The 25,210-nt window shown below is 38.1% G+C and overlaps 1 protein-coding gene across 1 annotated transcript in view; it reads right to left on the reverse strand.

The window, feature by feature from the left end:
• Window positions 1-14,731: 14,731 nt before the first annotated feature.
• LOC142339998 (lysosome-associated membrane glycoprotein 5-like) overlaps window positions 14,732-25,210 on the reverse strand; it is a 27,976-nt gene continuing 17,497 nt past the window's right edge. Inside the window, exon 5 of the mRNA XM_075390386.1 lies at window positions 14,732-15,337. Coding sequence (XP_075246501.1) covers window positions 14,955-15,337 — 383 coding nt within the window. The 3' untranslated portion in view covers window positions 14,732-14,954. The remainder of the gene's footprint in view (window positions 15,338-25,210) is intronic.

Raw genomic sequence — 25,210 nt, forward strand, 5'->3', positions numbered from 1 at the left:
AATTATTTCAATATAACCGTATAGCGTAGTCAAGGTCCTATGAAAGTAAAAAAATAATCGGTCAGCGAACCAATTATGAATCAATCACAGAAAAAGTTGTTTGGCGAATGTTTGTTTCCGTATTATAAAACTTTTCCGAATAATTCTCGGAGCAATGAAAAATTGAAAACAAGTAAATATGAGTGGTATACACTCAAGCAATTAGGAAATTGCGGAGTGAGGCTATAGAAGCAAAACAACGAATTAGTGTCTGTTGTTTCAAAAAATGATTTACACGACATGTAAAACAAGAACCAAGTTTTCCGAAATAAATCAATTGCGCTCCTGAAAATTGGGAGAAAACTGTTTACGTTATCTAACTATCTTGAATCAAAACCCCAATTAAATTCCAGGTAAATCAAAGTCAGGTTGTATCTTTACTTACATCACAGCACCAAAACAAAGAAAAGCAGTTACAATTCGATAATCTTTTTGTACCAAAAACAACATAAATATTTATGAGCTGAAGTATATGGTTGATTTCACTGTCTTAGGAATCTTCTCTTCTAACCAATCTATTGTCATCCGTCTTTTTTATAATTTATAAAGGTTTCTGTTTTCAATCACTGGTCCATAGAGTACTATAATTAGTTCTAATTGGTTTTGGTTGAATGATTGATATTAACGCAGACAATCGGAGTATCGAAAGTTTGCTGTAGTATGATTCAAAAGACACCGGGGTCCGCCAGAGTACCAGTACTTGTATACAGGAGCCGCTTTTTATTATTGAATAGGTCTATTACGCAGAACAAGATGGTTGCCTATATTCTTTCGTACTAACCAGGGAATACTCTTTGAAAGGAAAATTGAAACAAAATAGTCTACTTTATAGTTTTTGAAACCTTGTTTAAATTCAATTTCTCACAGGATAGCCAGAATAAACAATGAAAGGTTTTGTTGGTTCAACTAACCAATCTGATATTGTTGAGAGGTACAGAAAGCAGCTTTCAGATGTCTATTTGCGTTTTCAGTTTCAACATCATTACAACAGTGATTAACTTACAACTTAAGTAATCACTTTATTGATAGTGATTAGGTTTGCAAGTTTGTATTCAATTGCTGTGCTGTAGTAATTGTTTGATGAACTAATCTTGTTTATTTGTAATTCGCAGACGTTAACAAAATGATCTGATAGGCGAAATATTTGAGCAAACATTGTGATAGATTATGTCTGGGAATTAAAATTGAGTTAGTAAGCTGCGCTTGAACAGGAATAGGAGTAATAAAGGAAAAAGGAATAGTTCTTTAGCTTTTATTCGGGAGAAAATTAGTGTAGAATGGAGCAGTGTAGACTTTGGAAAATCGGACATTTATCATCTTTAGTGGTAATTGTACCCTTGATTTGAGACAAAATTGATTATTTAGACAGCTTTGATGTCTTGACGTTTACAAAGTAAACGTCAAAATATCAAAGATTTTTTAAATATCTTTGACGTTTACAGTCAACATTGAATAAAGAAGGCTATTTGATTTTTGTTTGAAGTCAACAAACTTTACGTAAGGAAAGCTGAACTGAAGTAATCCATTGTTGCGAAGTGATTAAATTATTGGAACCATAGCTTTACTGCAACAAAACCATAACAGAGCCATAGATTAGGAGTTGGCCGAGAGTGAAGTTGAGATAAAACATTGTTTAAAGAGTTGAACCAACCTAACAAAAACAAAACACGGGAGAAACGCGATTAGATTAGGGGGATGAATTGAGATATTTGACATAGATTTTTTGCTGTATTAGAGAACAATATTTGTCAATGGTGTGAATTTGGTTTTAAAGATAAAATTGTGCACGAACCATCTTTTATAAAAAAGAGCGCTTGTTGAATTTTGTTTTCTCACTGTAACCATTTATGCTTATTGTTTACACATTTGATGTTATTTGAGTACTTGAATCAGTTCATTATTTGGAATTGAGATTCCAACTGCCAACGTGAGCAGTGTGGGGACACTAGAGCTGTCTAATAGAAGTCTGAGAGCCATCAAACCACTTTTCAATTTGTTTTATCCTCAGAATACAGGATTTTTTCTTCTTATAGGACTATTGGTGTCAGGGTAGGCAACTCTGAGTTTCTGCCATCCCTTGTTTCTCAATATTTTGCCAAGGAGGTATTGCGTTGTCAAGAGGGAGAAATTCAGCCGACAAAATTAGGCAACAAATTTTTGATATTTGAAGGCAACAAATTGTTTCACGCCCTCTTAGGTTCACGAGCGAGACGATGTTTTACCCGATTCAGTGGAACTAGCAGGGGAAGTTACCTGGTAGATGTACACGAATCATTGAAGCTATTATAGGATGGTTTGCAATCTTTGAGTGGACTCGATGAATAAAGAGATCGCGCAATTCATTGAGCTGAGTAGAGAACAAGACCACCTATACAGGGCAGGTCATAAAGTAGAGGCTGTCGTGCAACAATCAAGTCAGAAGTAAAACTTGAAAAAACATTGACTTTTGTCCTTATCGCAACCAAAACGAGTTGGTTGTTCCCGCAACTTAAAACTGATATAAAAAAACTTAACAAACTGTCTAGAACAATGTAATTGAATCCTTATCAACATTCTCTTACATTTTATGGTTTACCCCTCGTTCAAAGAACAAAACCTTCTTTCCTCAAAACAATTTTGAGGACAAAAGTCTCCCCTGTTACCGGCAAATAGTTTCTTTGTTCCACAACTTGTGCGACGCACTGAAGAGAGCATCAGCGGTCAGTGCAACCATCAAGTGCCTAGCACAGTAAACGGAACCCGAAAGCTGGGAGCCGGTCAAGACAAAGAAAAGACACAGAAAAGACACAGAAAAGACACACAAAAAAAAAAGACAAGCAATTTTTTCAGCGACGAAGCCAAGTTTGGGTTACAAACGTCACCCCGACGAGAGGATCTAGTTTTTTTTACTGGTTTCAGACGTCACCAGCAGAAGTCCGCCCGAGGTCTCAGACGTTACCTCTGATGTCCTGTTCCCCGGTTAGAGCCATCCAAAATCTCTATTTTTTTTTTCGACAAAAAGCCTCCAAAATTGATATTTGTCCCCCAAAAAAACCTTATTTGTTACTATAACACCTCGATTCATAAACCTTGACTAGTTTCATTATTTTCAAAGCGAGTAAAGGCAATTTTCTCATTTTTAAAGAAAAATCTGCGAAAAGAAAAACACAAAAATCAGAGAAAAGTTCCTCAAATCAGAAAATTCAAAAAACACAATTTAGTTTTCTGACTACTTATCCGTTTCAATTGCGGAAAAGACTATTAAACCACTCTTTTGAATTGGTTTTTAATCAATCAGAAAGCTATTTGCATCGATATATCCAATCAGTATCATATAAATAAGAAATGTCGGAGAAAATTTTTTGAATTCAGAAAATTCAAAAAACACAATTTAGTTTTCTGACTACCTATCCGTTTCAATTGCGGAAAAAACTATTAAACCACTCTTCTGAATTGGTTTTCGATCAAACAAAAAGCCACTTTGATCGATATATCACATCGGTATCATATCAATGAGAAATGTCAGAAAAAAATTTTTGATTTCAGAAAATTCAAAAAACACAATTTAGTTTTCTGACTACCTATCCGTTTCAATTGCGGAAAAAACTATTAAACCACTCTTTTGAATTGGTTTGTAATCAAACAGAAAGCTATTTGCATCGATATATCCAATCAGTATCATATAAATAAGAAATGTCGGAGAAAATTTTTTGAATTCAGAAAATTCAAAAAACACAATTTAGTTTTCTGACTACCTATCGGTTTCAATTGCGGAAAAAACTATCAAACCACTCTTCTGAAGTGGTTGTCGATCAAATAAAAAGCCACTTTGATCGATATATCACATCGGTATCATATTAATGAGAAATGTCAGAAAAAATTTTTTGAATTCAGAAAATTCAAAAAACACAATTTAGTTTTCTGACTACCTATCCGTTTCAATTGCGAAAAAAACTATTAAACCACTCTTTTGAATTGGTTTGTAATCAAACAGAAAGCTATTTGCATTGATATATCCAATCAGTATCATATAAATAGGAAATGTCGGAGAAAATTTTTTGAATTCAGAAAATTCAAAAAACACAATTTAGTTTTTTGACTACATATTTGTTTGAATTGCGGAAAAAACTACTAAAGCACTCTTCTGAGTTGGTTTTCGATCAAACAAAAAGCCACTTTGATCGATATATCACACCAGCATCATATCAATAAGAAATGTCAGAAAAAATTTTTTGAAATCAGAAAATTCAAAAAACCCAATTTAGTTTTCTGACTACATATCCGTTTGAATTGCGGAAAAAACCATTAAACCACCCTCTTGAAATGATTTGTAATCAAGCAGAAAGATATTTGCATCGATATATCGAATCAGTACCATATCAAAAAGAAATGTCAGAAAAAAATTTTTGAAATCAGAAAATTTAAAAAACACAATTTAGTTTTCTGAATCCATATTCGTTTCAATTGCGGATTAAACCATTGAAACACTCTCCTGAATTGGTTTACATTCAGAAAAAAAGCCATTTTCATCGATTTCTCCAATCGGTATCATGTAAATGGAAAATGTCAGAAAAAATTTTTTGAAATCATAAAATTCAAAAAACACAAGTTAATTTTCTGACTACATATTCATTTGAATTGTCGAATAAACCACTAAACAAACACCTAAGACAAGTCATTGTCAGTCTGTTTGATTGTTTCACCTGTATAGGGAAGTAAATAGAAAGTCTTTAGGCTCCACACAAAATATCAAAGCTTTCATTTGACCAAAATAACTACCATTTTAATTCTTTTTTGGGAAAAACATCCAAAACTTGATTTTTGCAGAAGTCCTCGGTCTCAGACGTTGCCGTCTGCAAAGTCCCTTTATCCCTATTGGTTTCAGACGTTACCATCAGCAGAAGAGGAGTTTTCGAAGAAAATTGGTTCCAGTAGTCACCAGAAAATTTGATGTCTTTTTTTTCTACTTTCAATTTTTTTTTGAAAGGCAGATCTCAGACGTTATCTGTGGGAGAGAGCTTTGAAAGTTTAGTAGAGTCAATGCATATTAAAGATAACGAAGAAATAGTGAAAAACAACAGATAGTGTCACACAGTTTTAAAGAAAACGAAAAAGTTTTTGCAAAACCCGAAAAAAGTCAACACACCAAAGAGTTCCAAAGATTTCCACAAAATGACTCGTCTCTGCAATTTTCTAGCATTCAGTAGCCCCTCTGTAACTCTTGTTGCCTAAACGTATCGTATTTTTACAAATTTCTTATCTTTAGCCGTCACAGCAACAATAAACTCCTAGAAAAAGAACAGGTTTCAAAGATATAAATTCGCAAAAAACTGTGAGAGGTATTTTTTAATCATAGTGCTCGGTTAGGGTTAGGGAGCTAAGAAAAATTTCTTGGGTAGCTTTATAAGCTTGGTAATTAATTCGTATTGAGAGAAACAGACTAGTTTATTGAAGTTTTCAAGAAAAAGGAGTTTAATGTAACAATTATTTGAGCTCTGGTCTAATATTGGTTCAACTGCATAATTGTGGCAAGGCACAGTTTTCCTGTAAACCTCAGTAGCCACACACACTAGTTCAAACAGTTAACGCCAGCTATTTTAGCGAAACTTATGTTAATTCAACAAAAAACAAGCATTTATTTAGGTCTGTTGAACGAAAAACGGTTAAAACGCGCTAACGTTCGGAAAGCTTTTAGGTTTTTTTTAATGCAAAAAGCTAGATTTAGCACACAAAACACATCCTAGGACATCATTTTTGAGAAAAGTTGCGTCGCTGGTCTTTTGAACAAGAAAAAACTAGGATCATTAGCATTCAAACCTTAGACAACCTTTTTTCAAATCAAAAATTTGCGTCGCTCCGGTTCTCAAAGCCGTTCTTCAACTTCAGTAACGAGCTGCATCACCAACAGCATCAACAGTCAGCTACAACAGAGCAGCAGCCACCAATATGTCGAAGCAGAACAGCGCTGAATGTCAATTTGCCATCAATATGTTCAAAGCGACAGAAATGTCAATGAAGAAACTGCTCGATCTCCTTGAGAAAACTGTGGAGCAGAAAAAGAGTTTCCGATCATTGTCTTTGATGATCAACAAAATCAAAGGCCAGGAAACAGAGCTCAAGAAACTCTCAGAGGAAGTGATGAGACAGCAGCCACATCAAAGCACTGCATCATCTATATTGAATAGGCAAACGGCACTAATAACTCGCCTCAATGAACTGGAACTGCGAGTCGACCTGTTGGACGACGATGGCCAGCTCAGTCAGTCTTCCAGTCGCATTAGAGATGATGTCAGCATGATTTCCAGCAGAAGAAACTTGTCTCGGCAATCAACACCTGCGCCCAGTGACGACAAGGAACGAATCCAGCATCAGCGCGATATAGAAGAAATGCAGACCAGCAGTAACCTCTTCAATCAGCCGCCCCCAATACCACCACGGCCAAGACAATCATCATTGTTTTTACAAACATCTAATGAACCAGGACTTCAGATTCAGCATGTGCTTGAAGCCCACCAAAGAAATCCTAAAAAGGAAGTTCATGAAAGTCTTCTAAAATCGAAAAATAACCTTGAAAACCAAACAAACGCTCCGAATCCTTTTCCCTGCCTTGACAAAGATACCAGCCAAGAATTCATTTCTCCAACAAGATCAGGGAAACTTGAAATTGCCTCCAACCTGGTAAATAGAGATGTCTGCGATATTGAAACAGCTCAAATCAACTTGAGTGACAACTTTGACACGTCGCAGAACCTTTTGCCTCCATTCCAAAATATGAACCTTTCAGGTAATCACTCACTTTCAAACCCCTTCAATTTGGCAGATCCAACTATTCAATTACAGGCAGATGGTCTATTTGCCCAAAACTCGGTATTGGAGAAAACCTTTAATTTAAACTTGCCAAATCAAAGCAATAATCAGGATTCAACTGCCAACAGAAATCCTCTATACCATAATTTTCCCAATCTGCAACAGGATTTTGAACCTTCTCAAATTCAAATAGGAACAAATGGATACCTCGATAGTCAACTGTTGAACTGTGATCTGCAAAAACTCCCCTGTTTACCCACAGTGGCAAACAGAACCTCACATCTTCCAAGTAAAACTGATAAAAGGGTCTTAGAAAACGATTGCCTACAATCCAATCAATGTATTAATCCTATAACTGGGGTACAATCCACAAGTGTCCCGCCAATTATCATGCAACTCATGGAACAACCGCATCAAAATACCGTGTTAAATCCTGCAGCCCCTAATTTTCAGCCAAACCAGGTAGCTTCAGAATCAAACGTAATTGCAGCTCCTCTGCAATTTCCACAACCTGTGAACAGTCAACAGGGCCTCGTCAGCACAGGCTTCTCAATTAATCAAAGTATGGCACAGCCCAGTCAGTTGTGTAACAACCAGTTTATTCCTGGCTCTCAACTTCAATCGAACCTTCAAGCCCCAGTAACTTCCACGGTCCATGGCCCAATGTGCATTAATCAACAGCTAAATCCTGTTGGACAAAATCAGTTCAGCCAGCCTCTAATCAACCAGAGTTCACTACCCACTGTCAATCAACATATTAGCTCAGTACACTCGAACACTAATGTAACACAGGAAAGAGGAAATAATGATTTCAAACATTCAATCAAATTGCCACCTCTGAAACTTCAAAATTTCAATGGTAACCCTATTCATTTTCACGAGTGGATCAATAACTTCAACACAATGACTCACAACAACACTTCCATTACAGACACGCATCGTATAACCTACTTGCAGAATTCTGTAAGTGGGAAAGCAAAGGACTTGATTCATGCTTACTCCTGCGATCCATCTTATTATCAGACAGCACTGAATGAACTAATCCGACATTTCGGTGATCGTACTATAGTTGTTAATGCGTTCATTAACCAGCTCGAAAACTGGCAAATGAACTTCCAAAACAAGCAAAGCTTCATTGCCTTTTCCTCATTTTTGAAAAGACTTGTGCAAGCCTTCCAATACCTTGGATTTACAGCAGACCTCCAGTCTACAACACTCATTAAGAAGGCCAAAGAGAAAACACCACATCATTTGGTTCTTAATGGACTGAACATTGTCTTACCGAGCTCAGCTCAGACCCGACTCTCGTCGATTTTCAACAATGGTTAGATATCCAAGCTCAAATCTACGACAAAGTGAGTCGAGAAAGCAATCAAAGAACCATCAGTTCTCAAGCCTCAAAATTTGTCAACTTGAACAACCTACAAACCAAACCATACAAAAGCAACCTCCCATTGTCAGTCAACAACGCATCAGTGGAAAACAGTAGAAAACATTGGAACTTTGCGCCTCAGCAAAAACAACCGTCAACTTCACAAAACGTTCCGAATAAAACCTTTAACACAAAACGATCTTGCGAGAAGTGCAAACAAGAACACAGCATTGCCACTTGCCCTGAGTATCAGTTGTGCTCACCAGGTGATCGATACAACCTTGTCAGCCAAAGCAATTTGTGTACAAACAATCGTACCCATCGCAAAAACGATGTCAGGTTTGCAGTGGATTCCACCACACAACTCTTCATGATCCTGCCAAGCAAATCAAGCGCCCTACAGCAGCCTTTTCTACTGAAGTTGTTTCTGGTAGCAATCCAACAGCTTCTTCTAGTAGTAACGATTCAAGTCAAAATCCAAAAACATCTTCTCAACAGAAAAGTCGAACAAACAAAGCCCCCAACAGCCGTTATGGCCAAACTTTCAACAACCAAAGCCATCAAAACGTGCAACGACGTAATTTAAATGGCAATGCAATTAACCAATCGTTCAGCATTAACCAGTGTTCAGAAGCACCGAAAAATTGGTATGAGCAATTGCAGCTTATTCCGGTTTCGTTCCTCAAGGGGGATAAAGCATTCGATACCTACGCCCTCATAGATCCCGGTAGCCAATTCAGCTTTGTATTGGACGCCATAGCTGAATTTCTTGAGCTTCCCCGTGAAACTCAGCAGTCAGTACCACTACAATTTCTCAATACAGAGAACAGCATGTCCCTCTCAAAAATTGTTGAGCCAGTCACAATAACTCCATACAAGTCAACTGAAATATCGTTTGAACTCTCTCGAACGTTCAGCACCCCGTCCCTGAACGTCGCAGCTGCAAAAGTTTTTGAACTTAATCAAATTTGTGATGCCTTCAACAGTTTGCGCCATATTCATTTCCCAAATATTGCCGATGGCAGAATCGGCGCCCTCCTCGGTGTTAATGCATTCGCATTCACCTACCCTACACATGTTATACCTGGCAATCAAAATCAACCGTTTGGTGTGAAAACTAAACTTGGTTGGACCCTCGCCGTTGAATATGAGAACCGTATCTCAGCAACCACTCAGCAGCCCGCAAGTCAGCAGAAGAAGAAATTTATTTTCCATGTGTCAAGAAACAGAACAGATGAACCCGGACTTGACGAACTTGTTCAACAGTTCTAGAGTATTGAAGCAGATGGCATTCAGAAAGACCGTAAAAAAGTTTACACAAAACAAGAAGAACAGTTTTTTGATATTTTGAAGAACTCTATCAATCACAATGGTGAGAGATATGAAATCAAATTGCCCTGGAAATCAGAAATAAAGTTGGAAAACAACTTCTATTCTGCACTGAACCAAGTCAAAAGCCTCAACACACGCCTTCAGCGTAAAACTTTGTTGCAAGAAACATACAATAAGACTCTCTTGACAGACCTTGAGAAAAACTATGTCAAACCGGTGGAAATGCTAGATCCTCAACCAGACAGAATTTGGTACCTGCCACACCATCCTGTGGAAAATATCAACAAGCCAGGAAAAGTCCGCCGAGTTGCAAATGCCGCTTCAAAATTCCGCGGCCAATCGCTTAATTCAAACCTTCTCACAGGACCCGATCTCCTCAATAACCTTTTAGGGGTCCTGATGAGATTTCGAGAACATCACGTTGCAGTCCTTGCGGACATCGAAGGCATGTTTATGCAAATCGCCATCCATCAGATTGATCAATCGGCTCATCGGTTTCTCTGGTTAGCAGACAATCAGATACAACAATACCAATTTACCAGACTCATCTTTGGAGCAAATTGCTCGCCTTCGTGTGCAATATACGTTCTTAACCATTGTGCCAAAGAGAACATTCAACTTTTCCCAGAGGCCCTCAAAGCAGTCAGAAAGCACTTTTACATGGATGACTACATCCAATCACATGCAACCGAAACAGACGCTTGTAAGGCAGTTCTTCAAACAAAACATTGTCTAAAAACAGGTGGGTTTCGACTCACAAAATTTGTTTCAAATAGCTCTATAGTTCTAAACCAAATACCTCCAGAAGACAAAGACAACCAGACAGATATTGTTCGAGTTCTTGGTGTTAAATGGAATCTTGAGAAAGACTGTTTTCTTATGAAACCTCTCGCTGATTTCCCAAAAGATGCCTCAGCGTACACTCAACGTAAGATCTTTAGTCTTGTCTCCTCGATCTTCGACCCAATTGGGATAATGTCGCCATCAACGATCCGTTTCAAAATAGTTCTTCAAGAACTGTGGAAACTTGGGAAAAAATGGGATGAACAAATTGCCCCTCAAGTAGTTAAACCACTTCAAAAGAGTTTGGACTTTTACTTTTCTTCACAAGAAGTGACATTGAACAGAACTCTCAATAAGAGTTGCCATTCACCAGAAAGTGAAAATGAAATCCATGTATTTGTCGACGCCTCAGCTGTAGCAGTTGCAGCCGTTGCATACTTGAAAACAGTTCCTAACTTAGCCACTGACGTTGAAACTTGCTACGTAATAGGCAAATGCAAAGTTGCTCCAATTAAACAAATCAGCATACCCAAATTAGAGTTGGAAGCCGCAGTCATCGGAGTGCGCATCCTTTCAACCATCATGAAAGAGTCATCGTTTCACATTACTCGTTCCACACTCTGGACAGATAGTCAAGTAGTACTTGACTGGTTATCCACAACCAAGAAACAACCTGTTTTTGTTGCGAATCGCCTCAAAGAAAACCTTGCATCAACTGGTGCTTACCAATGGAAACACGTTACCACCAAAGAAAATCCAGCTGACCACGGGACCCGTGGTCTCAATCCAGACGAAATACCAGCCAAGTGGCTAACAGCGCCAGCATTTCTTTCCACAAGAAGGCTCAGTGCTCCTGAAAACTCTCCAAAGCATGTGTTAGCAACGCATGAAATTTCACGCAATTTGTCGGAGCAAATAATCGACCCGACACGATTCTCAACTTGGAACAAGTTGCTCCTGACATTAGCAACAGTCTTCAATTTGGTCTTTCGGATTAGAAAACAAAGGCCTAAAGATCAGCAGTATATAACAGAAGACGTCATTCTTGCAAGAAATCGGCTGATCAAAATGTCGCAGCAAAATTTCTTCTTCTCAACAATCCAAGCCCTGAAACGTGGTTCCAGGATAGATTCAAAGAGCAAAATCCGTTCGCTCAACCCAATGTTGGACAACAATGAAATGCTTCGATCATGCGGAAGATTGCAATTTGCGCCAGATAACCTCGAAGTCGAGAAATTTCCGATTATACTGCACGCAAAAGACAAGATAGCGAGACTCTATATAGAGCATGCACACAACATTTGCGTTCACCAAGGAACAGAGCCAGTGAAAGCTTTTGTGCAGCAAAGATACCACATCATTGGCCTCAGGAAAACACTTTTGAGTATAAAGTACCGATGTTTTCTCTGCAGACGATTTGCCGCTCAAAACATTCAACCTGTCATGGCTCCCCTTCCTGCCTGCCGTTTTCCGACAGACTTTACTCAGTATCCTTTCGCGAACAGCGGAGTCGACTTTTTTGGACCCTTTTATATAGAAGATGCCAAAGGACAGATTGAAAAACACTACGGCCTCATCTTCACTTGCCTGGTTACTAGGTGTGTCCATCTAGAAGCTTGTCCCGATCTCAACACTGACACTTTTCTAAACGCTTATCGACGTTTTGTAAGCCGCAGATGTCAGCCAACAATAATGCTTAGTGACAATGGCAAGACATTTATTGGTGCATCTGAGGAACTAAAAAGATCTGTGAAACGTCTCGACAACGACAAAATCTACAAAGCAATGGCAGCAACGAACACAACCTGGAAGTTCAATCCTCCCTATGGACCTCATTTTGGCGGTGTTTGGGAGCGCTTGATCCAGACCGCGAAACGCACTCTTTTGATCATTCTAGGCTCCAGAAGATTGTCGCTTGATGTGTTCAGGACAATTCTGGTCGAGACCGAAGCTATATTGAACTCCAGACCACTAACGATTGTCGCTGACCTTCCGGAAAATGAAATGCCTCTCACGCCAAACCATTTTCTGATTAACAGACCGTTCAATTCTCTCCCACCAGGAAAGTTCGACAGCCAAGAACCCGCCAGTTTCAAGTCTTGGAAGAATGTGCAGCAATTGGTCAACCATTTTTGGAAACGACTCTTCAAGGAGTATCTTCCGACACTGTTAAAGAGGTCCAAATGGAGCGATAGTGGTCAAACACCACTGAGAGTCAACGACATTGTTTGGATTCTGAAATATATGACTCCACGTGGAATTTGGCCCCTTGGACGTGCTCTCGAAGTCTACCCTGGACGAGATGGACAACACCGTGTGGTGAAGGTGAAAACGGCTTACGGCACGTACGTTCGCCCGGTCTCCGCGCTCGCACGCGTTTTGGCTGATTAGCCCAATTTTTTTCTTGATTTTTTTTTCGAAACGGTTTTCTAGGCAACTTGGGTTACACCCTCTTCGACGATCTGGTCAAACGTCTGTGATGTGTTAGTTGGCCTCCTATTTCCCCTGTAGCATGTCGTGCAACAATCAAGTCAGAAGTAAAACTTGAAAAAACATTGACTTTTGTCCTTATCGCAACCAAAACGAGTTGGTTGTTCCCGCAACTTAAAACTGATATAAAAAAACTTAACAAACTGTCTAGAACATTGTAATTGAATCCTTATCTACATTCTCTTACAGAGGCTAAAAAGGAAGAACAATTTGAAAATTGGAATGGAGCCGGTATTGACTCTGCCTGGCCAAAACGTTTTTTTGTCTAATCTCGCTTAACGGGAAAAAAACGAATTTTTACTAAAACTTTGGCTGAGATGATTGGGTGACGAACAATGATACATTTATGGACGTATTGTCACTTAATGGATATGATGGAGTTCAAACAAACAGACTTGCAAAGTGGTGAGAAGATGGCAAGTAAAAAACATATTATCAGACGCAAAGGAGATCCAACGCAAGCTCAGGAATGTCTTAAATTTCTCTCAATGTTATATTGAGAGCAATATAAGACATTCCTGAGTTTGCGTTGGATTTCACGGTGAAATGGGAGAGACGACTGAGGTTTCTGAATCAATGTTTGAGGTCAAAAAGACAGTTGGGACACTGAAAGAAATATATTGCGAGTCCTCTTTGGTCTAGTTGAACGCAACTTAAGAGCGATTGTTATAGGCATTCAAGCATACGGACCCCAGTGATTCTGGAATTTTTATCGTGTAAGATCTGACAAGACATCTTATAAGATAAACATTCCTCTTATCAGAATTTTTATCGTGTAAGATCTGATAAGACATCTTATAAGATAAACGTTCCTCTTATCAGAATTTTTGTCGTGTAAGATCTGATAAGACATCTTATAAGATAAACATTCCTCTTATCAGAATTTTTATCGTGTAAGATCTGATAAGACGGAATTCTTATCGTGTAAGATCTGATATGACATGTTTGAATTATTTCAATATAACCGTATAACGTAGTCAAGGTCCTATGAAAGTAAAAAAATAGTCGGTCAGCGAACCATTTATGAAACAAAAAATGCTTGTTGATTCTGTTTTGGCAGCAGTTTTATTGTGAGTTTCAACTGGGTACTATGGCTAAACTTAGCAGTCCAAGATAGTTTTGGTCTTTGAAAAAAAATTTCAGCCTAGTTTGATAATCACCGCTTCGGAGAAAGCCCCTGCCACTCAAATAATCTTTTTTAGTTTATCTTATAAGTCTTAAAAGACAGTATAAGATATTTTTCTCTTTGTTGATCTGACACTTAAGTGTTGCATGCTGTAGTTTTTCGGCTACTGCTTGAGTGCAACTCTGAATTGTCTTCAATTTGAAGAATATACCATACTTCAGGAATTTATATAAGAGGAAATTTTATCGTGTAAGATCTGATAAGACGGAATTTTTATCGTGTAAGATATTATAAGAGGAATTTTTGTCGTGTAAGATCTTATAAGAGGAATTTTTATCGTGTACGATCTTATAAGAGGAATTTTTATCCTGTAAGATCTTATAAGAGGAATTTTTATCGTGTGAGATCTTATAAGAGGAATTTTTATCGTGTAAGATCTTATAAGAGAAATTTTTATCGTGTAAGATCTTATAAGAGGAATTTTTATCGTGTGAGATCTTATAAGAGGAATTTTTATCGTGTAAGATCTTATAAGAATTATTTTTATTGTGTAAGATCTTATGAGAGGAATTTTTATCGTATAAGATCTGATAAACGTCTTATCAGATCTGATGGTTTTGTCAGAAATTTGTCAGATCTTACACGATAAAAATTCTACAATCATTGGGGGAAGCTTGAGTGGTCGTCCGCAAAAAAGTTAAGAGATTTTTCGTGGTGGAGAGTGCAAAGTTTTGGAACATTTCTGGATACTTTTACAGAATGTTTTTTTAGAAAAATAAATTTGATTCACTTTTTCACATGAATTGAAAATTTATAAATATTGTATTTTGGAAGATTTTTGATAAAGTGCTAGGCGATAATCAACGAGTGCTTACAGTTTACATAGCAAACGCATAGCAGTAGCATTACACATGAGATACAATTATAACAGAAATTTGGAAGATTACATAAGCAAAATCAGCAAGCATTTTAATCCCAAACGTTTAATTCCCAATTTAACATTTTTTGCAACATTCCTAGCATAAATCAGAGAAAATCCGATTGGTTGCTGGCAAAATTGTCATAACCAGTCAAATGCCGTTTGACTCTAGTGTACACCAAAAAAGCTACAATTCCAACTAATGCCACAATTGAACAAACAGCCGCAACCGAAACGGCCACAGTTGCATTGACAGTCCCAAAGGAGGGTAACTCGTCTTGTATACACTGGGTCACCGGAACTGAACTAACATTGCTCATCATATCCACTGAATAGAATGGAAGAAGTTGTAGATTGTCAAACTTGAGAGCCATTACGTAACTTTGGTCGTTTGTGTTGCGTAAGAGGAGACTCGTGCTTGAACAGCTGTACATTGATCCAGGTGGAGACGAAAAGTTGGGTTCAGTATTTTCTGATGTTTGAAACCGACCTAGAGAACATTTAATATTCAAGTTTACTTCCGTTTTGAAATTAACTCTTTTTGGTTAAAAACAGCTACGAATTTCACAAACCAAAAGAAATAGCTAAAATCACTGATAATTGCATTGTTATTACAGTGCAGCTTTTTGAACTTTTTCATCTTGTTGTAGTCATGATAACAGCTCGAATTATCGGTTTTTTTCTGACTCGACTGCTAATATTACAAACAAATTTGTTCGTATTTCGCGAAAATAATCGACAGTTTTCTGAAATTATATAGTGTGAGCAAAAGTTACCAAAGGATGAAAGCAGGAGGCATGTCACAAACAGATAGCTTCATATTATCTCCCTAGGTTTTTCGCATAGCGTTTATTGGTGACTGTACAAGACAAATCGATTCGATATTTGAAGTATCGGAGTTGTACTCATTGAATCTTTTAGTTAATGCTCCGACATCCCAACTGCGTTATTAATAATAGCAATAAAAGCGAATTTAACCAAGCATGGTTACGACCATCTTGGTAGTCACTCCTATATGAAGAATAAACATCCCTCATTACTCAAAAGAGAAACCCATCCGAGGATACTTAGATTCGGACGCTAGGAAAAGATTCGAATACAGATGTCAATTTTTAGCGCAATTTTTGGCATGGGTCTGTTTGGTCTGGCCCAGAGTGTGGCCCTGAGTCTGTTAGGTCTGGCCCAGGGTTGTCAAAGTCTATTATGCCTGTCCCAGGGTCGTCAAAGTCTGTTCGGTCTGGCCCATAACTGATTTTTGGGCTGCTCGGTCTGGACCCCTTATCGCAACTCAAGTCCGTCTGGTCCATGGTTGTTGTGGGTTAGCTAAAGGAACTCATCCTGGGTTAGATAACTTTATTTACAGCTAAACAAGCTCAGCTGAAGTAGTGTTAAGCCACAATCTAGTCAGAAATGAATCTTGAAAAAACATTGAATTTTGTCCTTATCGCCGCAAAAACGAGTTGCTTGCTCCCGCAACTTAAAACAGACACACAAACTTGGTAAACTTGAATGTCTAGAACTATGTAAGTGAATCTTTATCTACACTCTCGTACATTTTATGTTTTACCCCTCGTTCAAAGAACAAAACCTACCTTCTTTCTCCTAAACATTTTTGAGGACGAAAGTCTCCCCTGTTACTGGCAAATAGTTTCATAGGACACAGACAAGACACAGAAAAAACACAGAAAAGGAAAGACAATTTTTTCAGCGACGAAGCCAAGTTCTTCATTGACGATAGGATCTAGGTTTTTTACTGGTTTCAGACGTCACCAGCAGAAATCCACCCCAGGTCTCAGATGTTACCTCTGATGTCCCGTTCCCCGATTAGATCCATCCAAGATCCAAAAAATTGAAATTGGTCACCCAAAAAAACCTTTTTTGTTACTATAACACCTCAATTGATAAACGTTGACTAGTTTGGTTGTTTTAAAAGCGCGTAAAGGCGATTTTCTAACTTTTAAAAAATATCTGCGAAAAAAAAACACAAAAATCAGAGAAATGTTCCCTATATCAGAAAAATCGAAAAAACCTATTTTGATTTTCTGACTCTATATACATTTGAACGCGCGGAATAAATCATTAAACCACAGTTTAGAATTGATTTGGCAGCAAACAAAAAGCCACGTTCATCGATATATCCTATCAGTATCATGTAAATAAGAAATGTCAGAAAAAAATTTTAAATTCAGAAAATTCAAAAAACACAATTTAATATTTTGACTACATATCCTTTTGAATTGCGGAATAAAATATTAAACCACTGTTTTGAATTGGTTTTGAATCGAACCAAAAGCCACTTCCATCAATTTATCAAATCATTATCATATAAATAAGAAATGTCAGAAAAAAAATTTTGTTTTCAGAACATTTAAAAGAAAATTTATTATTTTGACTCCATAACCGTTTGAATTGCAAAAAAAAATCAGTTAACCAATCTTTTGAATTGCTTTTCAATGAAACAGAAAGCCGATTCCATCAATTTATCAAATCAGTATCATAGAAATAAGAAATGTCCGAAAATTTTTTTTCGAAAACAGGAAATTCAAAAAACACATTTCAATTTTCTGAATACATATTCACTTGAATTGACGAATAAGCCACAAAACAACTGCTTAAACAAGTTATTGTCAGTCAGTTTGACAGCGTCACCAGTATAAGGACAGCGTCACCAGTAGGCGCCACAACAAAAATCAAAAATTTCATTTGACGAAAAAAACTACAACTTTGATTTTTTTTGAAAATTTCCAAAACCTGATTTTTGCCGATGTCCTCGGTCTCAGACGTTGCTGTTTACAAAACCCTTTATCCCCAATGGTTTCAGACGTTACCATGAGCAGAAGAAGAGTTTTCGAAGAAAATTGGCTCAATAGTCACCAGAAAATTTTTGAAAGGCAGACCTCAGACGTTATCTGTCGAAGAGAGTTTTGAACGTTTACTAATGTCAATGCATACTATAGAAAACGAACAGAGAGTAGAAAACAGCATGTTAAGTCACAGAGTTTTAAAGAAAACAAAAAAGTTTTCGCAAAACCCGAAAAAAAGACAAAATCCGAAAAATTTCAAAAGTTTTCCACAATGTGGCTCGTTTCTGCAAATTTCTAGCATTCACCAGCCCTCCCATAACTCATGATGCCTAATTGCATCGCATTTTTGCATTTTTTAAAAATCTTTCCCCTTACAACATCAAAAAACTCGTAGAAAAAAAACAGGTTTCACAAAGTTCTATGTTTGCCAAAAACTCTGAGAGGTATTTGTATATCATAATGTATGGTTAGTGTTAGGAAGTTAACGAAAAACTTGTCTGGTAGTTTCATAAGCCTTCGGGTTGCTAATTTATTTCTATTTGAGAGAAACAGACCGGTTTCTTGAAGTTGTCATGAAAAAAGACTCTAAATTAGCAATTATTTGAGTTCTGGTCTAATATTGGTTCAACTGCATAATTATAGCAAAGCACAATTTTGCTGTCAACCACAGTAGCCAATCTTTTTAGTAAAAACTGTCAAATAAATAAGCAAAACTTGTGTTTATTCAAAAAAACAAGGAATTATTTCTAATGAACAAATGTCGATTAAGGCGAAGGTTCGGAAAAACTTTCAAGTTTTTTTCGTGCAAAAAAGCTAGCTTTAGCAAACAAAATAAATTTTAGGACATCAGTTGTTGAGGAAAGTTGCGTCGCTGGTCTTTTGAACAAGAAAAAACTAGGATCAATCGCCTTGACACCTTAGACAAATTTCTTGAATCAAAAATTTGCGTCGCTCCTGTTTTCAAAGCCGTTTTTCAAATTCAGTAACGAGCTTCTTCACCAACGGCATCAACAATCAGCTGCAGAAAAGCAACAGCCAACAAGATGTCCAAGCAAAACAGCGCTGAATGGCAGCTTGCCATCAATATGTTCAAAGCGACACATAAATGTCAATGAAGAAACTGCTCGACCGCCTTGAGAAAACTGTGGAGCAGAAAAAGAGTTCAGACAATTGTTTTTGATAATCAACAAAACCAAAGGCCAGGAAACAGAGCTAATCAAACTCTCAGAAGAAATATTGAGACCACAGACACATCAAAGCACTGCATCATCAATATTGAATAGGCAAATAACACTAATAACTCGCCCCAATGAAATGGAACTTCAAGTCGATCTCTTGGACGATGATGGCCAGCTCAGTCAGTCTTCCAGTGGCATTAGTAATGATAATGAGGTCAGCTTGATCTCCAGCAGAACAAATTTGTCTCGGCATTCCACACTTGCGCCCACTGACGACAACGAACAAATCCAGCATCAGCGCGCTTTAGAAGAAAAGCAGACCCGCAGCAACATCTTCAATTAACCGCCTCCAATACCACCACGGCCAATGCAACCACCACCGTTTCTGCTTCCATCTAAAGAAACAGGACCTCAAATTCAACATGTGCTTGAAGCCCATCAGAAAAATCCTATAAAGGAAATTCATGAAAGTCTTCTAAAATCGAAAAATAACCTTGAAAACCAATCAAATACTCCGAATCCCATTACATGCTCAGACAAAGAGACTGGCCAAAAAATCACATCTCTAACAAAATCAGGGGAGCTGATAATTGCCTCCATCTTGTAAATAGAGATTTCCGCGAAAATGAAACTGCTCAATTCAACTGGTGTGACAACTTCAACACGTAGCAGAACCTTTTGCCTCCACTCCAAAATTTGAACCTTTCAAGTAATCACTTACTTTCAAACCCTTTCAATTTGAATGATTTAACTCTTCAATTGAATGCAGGTGGTCAACTTGCCCAAAACTTGGCATTTGAGAAAGACTTTAAATTAAACTTGCCAAAGAAACTATCAGGATTCAAATACCAACAGAAATCCCCATTATGTTATTTTACCAACATGCAATGGAATTTTGGACCTTCTCAAGTTCAAATAGGAACAAATGGCAAAATTGATAGTCAACTGTTAAACTGTAATCTGCAAAACCTCCCCTGATTACCCATAGTGGAAAACAAAACCTCACATCTTCCAAGTAACAATGATAAAACAGTTGCAGAAAACAATTGCCTACAATCCAACCATTGTATTGATACTATAACTGGGGTGTATTCCGCAAATGTGCTTTCAATTACCGTTTCCCTGATAGAGGAACAGCATCAAATTACCGTCTTAAATCCTGCAGCTTCTAATGTTCTGTCAATCCAGGTAGCTTCACTATCAAACGTAATTGCAGCTCCTCTGCAATTTCCACTAAATGTGAACAGTCAATACAGCCTCACCAGCACTTTCCCAGTTAATCAATATGTGGCACAACCCAGTCAGTTGTGCAACAACCAGGTTGTACTTAGCTCTCAAGTTTCGTAGAACTTTCAAGCTTCAGTAACTTCCACGATCCATCCCCCAAAGTGCATTAATCAACAGCTAAATCCTGCTGGACAAAATCAATTGAGCCTGCATTTTATCAACTAAAGTTTATTACACAATGTCAATCAACACATGAGCTCAGTATACTCGAATTCTAATGTAATACAGGAGGAAGAAATTGTTGATTTCAAACATCCAATCAAATTGCCACCACTGAAACTTCAAAATTTCCATGTAACCCTATCCACTTTCACGAATGGATCAATAACTTCAAAAAAATGGTTCACAACAACACCTCCATTACAGACACGCATCGTATAACCTACTTGCAGAATTCTGTAAGTGGGAAAGCAAAAGACTTGATTCATGCTTACTCCTGCGATCCATCTTATTATCAGACAGCACTGAGTGAACTAATCCGACATTTCGATGATCATACTATAATTGTTAATGCGTTCATTAAAGAGCTCGAACACCGGCAAATGAACTATCAAAACAAGCAAAGCTACCTTCCCTTTTCCTCATTTTTGAAAAGAGTTGTGCAAGCCTGTCAATACCTTGGCTTTACTGCAGACCTCCAGTCTACAACACTCGTTAAGAAAGCAAAAGAGAAAACAAAAGAGATCAATTTGTTTTGAAAAGGACAGAACATTGTCTCACTGAGCTGAGCTCAGACTCGATGTTTGTGGATTTTCAACAATGGTTACAGCTTCAAGCTCAAATCTATGTCAAAGTTATTCGAGAAAGCAATCAAAGAACCATCAGTTTTCAAGCCTCAAAGTTTGTCACCTCGTACAACCTGCAAACCAAGCAATACAATAACAAACTCTCAGTGTCAATCAACAACGCATCACCAGAAAATAGAAGAAAACATTGGAACTTTTGGCCTCAGCAAAAACCATCGTCAACTTCATAAAACCTTCCGAATAAAACATTTAACACAAAATGATTTTGTGAGAAGTGTAAACGAAAACAAAGCATTGCCACATGCCCTGAGTATTAGTTGTGCTCACCAGGTATTTGATATAACCTTTTCAGCTGGAACAATTTGTGTACAAATGCTTGAGCAACAAACACACAAACATTCGTGCCCATCGCAAAAACGTTGTCAGGTTTGCTGTGGATGCAATCACACAACTTTTCTTGATCCTGCCAAGCAAATCAAAAAACGCCCTACAGCAGCCTTTTCTACTGAAGTTTTTTCTTGCAGCAATCCAACAGCTTCGTCTAGTAGTAAAGCTTCAAGTAAGACTCCATATACATCTTCTCAACTGGAAAGTCAAACAAACAAAGCCCCATCAGCCGTTATGGCCAAACTTTCAACAACTAAAGCCAGCAAAACGTACAAAGACATAATAGAAACGGCAATGCATTTAACCAATCGTTCAGCATTAGCCAATGCTCAGAGCCCCCCAAGAATTGGTATGAGCAATTGCAGTTTATTTCTGTTTAATTCATCAAAGGGAATAAAGCAATCGATGCCTACGCTCTCATAGACCCCGGTAGCCAATTCAGCTTCGTATTGGACGCCATAGCTGAATTTTTTGAGCTTCTCCGTGGAACTCAACGGTCAGTACCACTACAATTTCTCAATACAGAGAACAGCATGTCCCTCTCAAAAATTGTTGAGCCAGTCACAATAACTCTGTATAAGTCAACTGAAATATCGTTTTTACTCTCTCGAACGATCAGTATCCCGTCCCTGAACGTCGCAACCGCACAAATATTCGAACTTTATCCCGGTTGTGATGCTTTCAACAGTTTGCTCCAATACATTTCCCAAATATTGCCGATGGCAAAATCTGCGCCCTCCTCGGTGTTAACGCAATTTCATTCAGCTAACCTACACATGTTATACCAGGCAATCAAAATCAACTGTTTGGTGTGAAAAATAAACTTGTTTGGACCCTCGCCGGTGGATATGAGAATTGTATCTCTGCCACCAATCAGCAGCCCGCAAGTTTGCAGAAGAAGACATTTCTTTTCCATGAGTCAAGAAACAGAACAGATGAACCTGAACTTGACGAACTTGTTCAACAGTTCTGGAATATTGAAACAGATGGCATTCAGGAAAATCCTGAACAAGATTGCACAAAACAAGCAGAACAGTTTATTGATATTTTGAAAAACTCCATTAATCACAATGGTGAGAGATATGAAATCAAACTGCACTGGAAATCAGAAATAAAGTTGGAGAACAACTTAAATTGTGCACTGAACCAAGTAAAAAACTTTAACTCAACACACTCCTTCAGCGTAAACCTTTGTTTAAAAAGAAATGCAGTAAGACTCTCTTTACAGACCTTGAGAAAAACTATGTCAAGCTGTGGAAATGCAACATTCTCAACCTCAGAATTTGGTACCATCCTGTGAAAAATATCAATAAGCCCGGAAAAGTCCGCAGAGTTGGAAAATCCAGCATCAATAGTCCGCGGTCAGTTTCTTATTTCAAACTTTTATACAGGACCACATCTCCTAAATATCCTTTTAGGTGTCCTGATGAGATGTCGAGAACATGCCGTTGCAGTCGTTGCGGACATCGAAGACATGTTTATGCAAATCGCCATCCATCATATTGATCAATCTGCTCTTTGGTTTCTCTGGTTAGCAGGCAATCAGATACAACAGTACCAAGTTACCAGACTAATCTTTAGAACAAATTGCTGGACTTCGTGCGCAATTTACGTTCTTAACAATTGTGCCAAAGATAACAGTCAACAATCCCCAGAAGCCCTCAAAGCCGTCAGAAAGCAGTTTTCATGGATGACTACTTCCAATCACATGCAACAGAAGAATACACCTGTATGGCAGTTCTTGACATAAAACATTGTCTGCAAACAGGTGGGTTTTGACTCACAAAATCTGTTTCAAACAGCTCTCTAGGCCTAAACCAAATCCCCCCAGAAGACAAAAACAACCAGACGGATGTTTTTAGAATTCTTGGTGTTTAATCTTGAAAAAGATTGCTTTCTTATGAAACTTGATTTCCCAAACGATGCTTCAGCGTACACTCAACGTAAGATCATTAGTCTTGTCTCCTCGATCTTCGGCCCAATAGGGATAATGTCGCCATCAACGATCCGTATTAAAAAAATTCTTCAAGAATTCTGGAATCTAGGGAAAAATCAGACGAAAAAAATTGCCCCTCAAGTAGTTAAAGCACTTCAAAAGAATTTGTATTCCTACCTGCCTTCTCCAGAAGTAACATTGAATAGAACTCTCAATAAGAGTTGCCATTAAACAGAAAGTGAAAATGAAGTCCATATAATTGTCGTCGTCTCAACTGTAGTAGTTGCAGTCAGTTCCTGAAAACAGTTCCTAACTTAGCAACTGATGTTGAAACTTGTTTCTTAAAATGCAAATGCAAATTGTCCCAATAAAACTAGTCAGCATATCCAGATTAGAATTGGAAGCCGTAGTAATTGGAGTTTGCCTTCTTTCAAACATTATGAAAGAGTCATGTTTTCACATTACGCGCTCTATACTCTGGACAGATAGTCAAGTAGTAGTTGACTGGTTATCCACAATCATGAAACAACCTGTTTTTGTTGCGAATCGCCTCAAAGAAATCCTTGCTTCAACGGATGCTTACCAATGAAAACTCGTTACCACCAAAGAACCTGCTGACCACGGTACCGGTGGTATCAATCCAGTGACAATTTCAGCCAAGTGCCTAACAGCGCCAGCATTTCTTTCCACAAATCAGAACAGCGCTCCTGAAAACTCTTCAAAGCATGTGTTAGCACCGCATAAAATTTCACGCAGTTTGTCGGAGCAAATAATCGACTCGACATGGTTTGCAACTTGGAACAATTTACTCCTGACTTTAGCAACAGTTTTCATTTTGGTCTTTCGAGTCAAAAAGCAAAGGTCTAAAGATCAGCAGTATATAAGTATATAACAGAGGACGTCAATCTTGCAAGAAATCGGCTGATCAAAATGTCACAGCAGCGTTTCTTCTTCTCAACCAACCAAGCCCTGAAACGCGGTTACAGGATAGCTGCAGAGTGTAAAATCCGTTCGCTCAACCCAATATTGGACATCTATGGAATCATTTCTTCATGCGAAAGAATAAAATTTGCGCCAGATAACCTCGAAGTCGAAAAGTTTCCGATTATACTGGACGCAAAAGACAAGATAGCGAGAGTCTATATAGAGCATGCGGACAACATTTGCGTTCACCAAGGAACAGAGCGAGTGAAAGCTTTTGTGCAGCAAAGATACCACATCATTGTTCTCATAAAAACTTTTTTGGGTACAAAGTTCAGATGTTTTCTCTGCAGACGATTTGCCGCTCAAAAGATTCAACCTGTCATGACTCCCCTACCTGCCTGTCGTTTCCTGACGGACTCAGCCAAGTATCCTTTGGTGAAAAAAGTCGACTTTTTTGGACTCTTTTATATAGAAGATGCCAAAGGACAGAATGAAAAACACAACGGCCTCATCCTCACCTGCCTGTTTACTTGGTGTGTTCATCTAGAAGCTTGTCCCGATCTCGACACTGACATTTTTCTAAACGCCTATCGACGTTTTGTAAGCCGCAGATGCCAGCCAACAACAATGCTCAGTGACAATGGCAAGACATTTATAGGTGCATCTGATGAACTAAAAAAATGTGTGAACTGTATCAACAAAAACAAAATCTACAAAGCAATGGCAGCAACGAACAGAACCTGAAAGTTCAACCCTCCCTGTGGACATCATTTTGGCGGTATTTGGAGTGCTTGATCCAGACCGCGAAACGCACTCTTCACTATTGATGCTTTTAGGCTACAGAAGAATGTCGCTTGTTGTGTTCAGGACAATTTTGGTCGATATTGAACTTCAAAACACTAACGATTGTCGCTGAGCTTCAAGAAAATGAAATGCCACTCACGCCAAATCTTTTTCTGATCAACAGACTATTCAACACTCTCCCACCATGAAAGTTCTACAGTCAAGATCTCGCCAGCTTCAAGTTTTGGAAGAATGTGCAGCAAATGGTTAATCATTTCTGGAAACGACTCGTCAAGGTGTATTTTCCGACACTGTTAA

Source organism: Convolutriloba macropyga, chromosome 5, assembly GCF_964194025.1.
Source record: "Convolutriloba macropyga chromosome 5, txConMacr16.3, whole genome shotgun sequence".
Taxonomy (NCBI): domain Eukaryota; kingdom Metazoa; phylum Xenacoelomorpha; order Acoela; family Convolutidae; genus Convolutriloba; species Convolutriloba macropyga.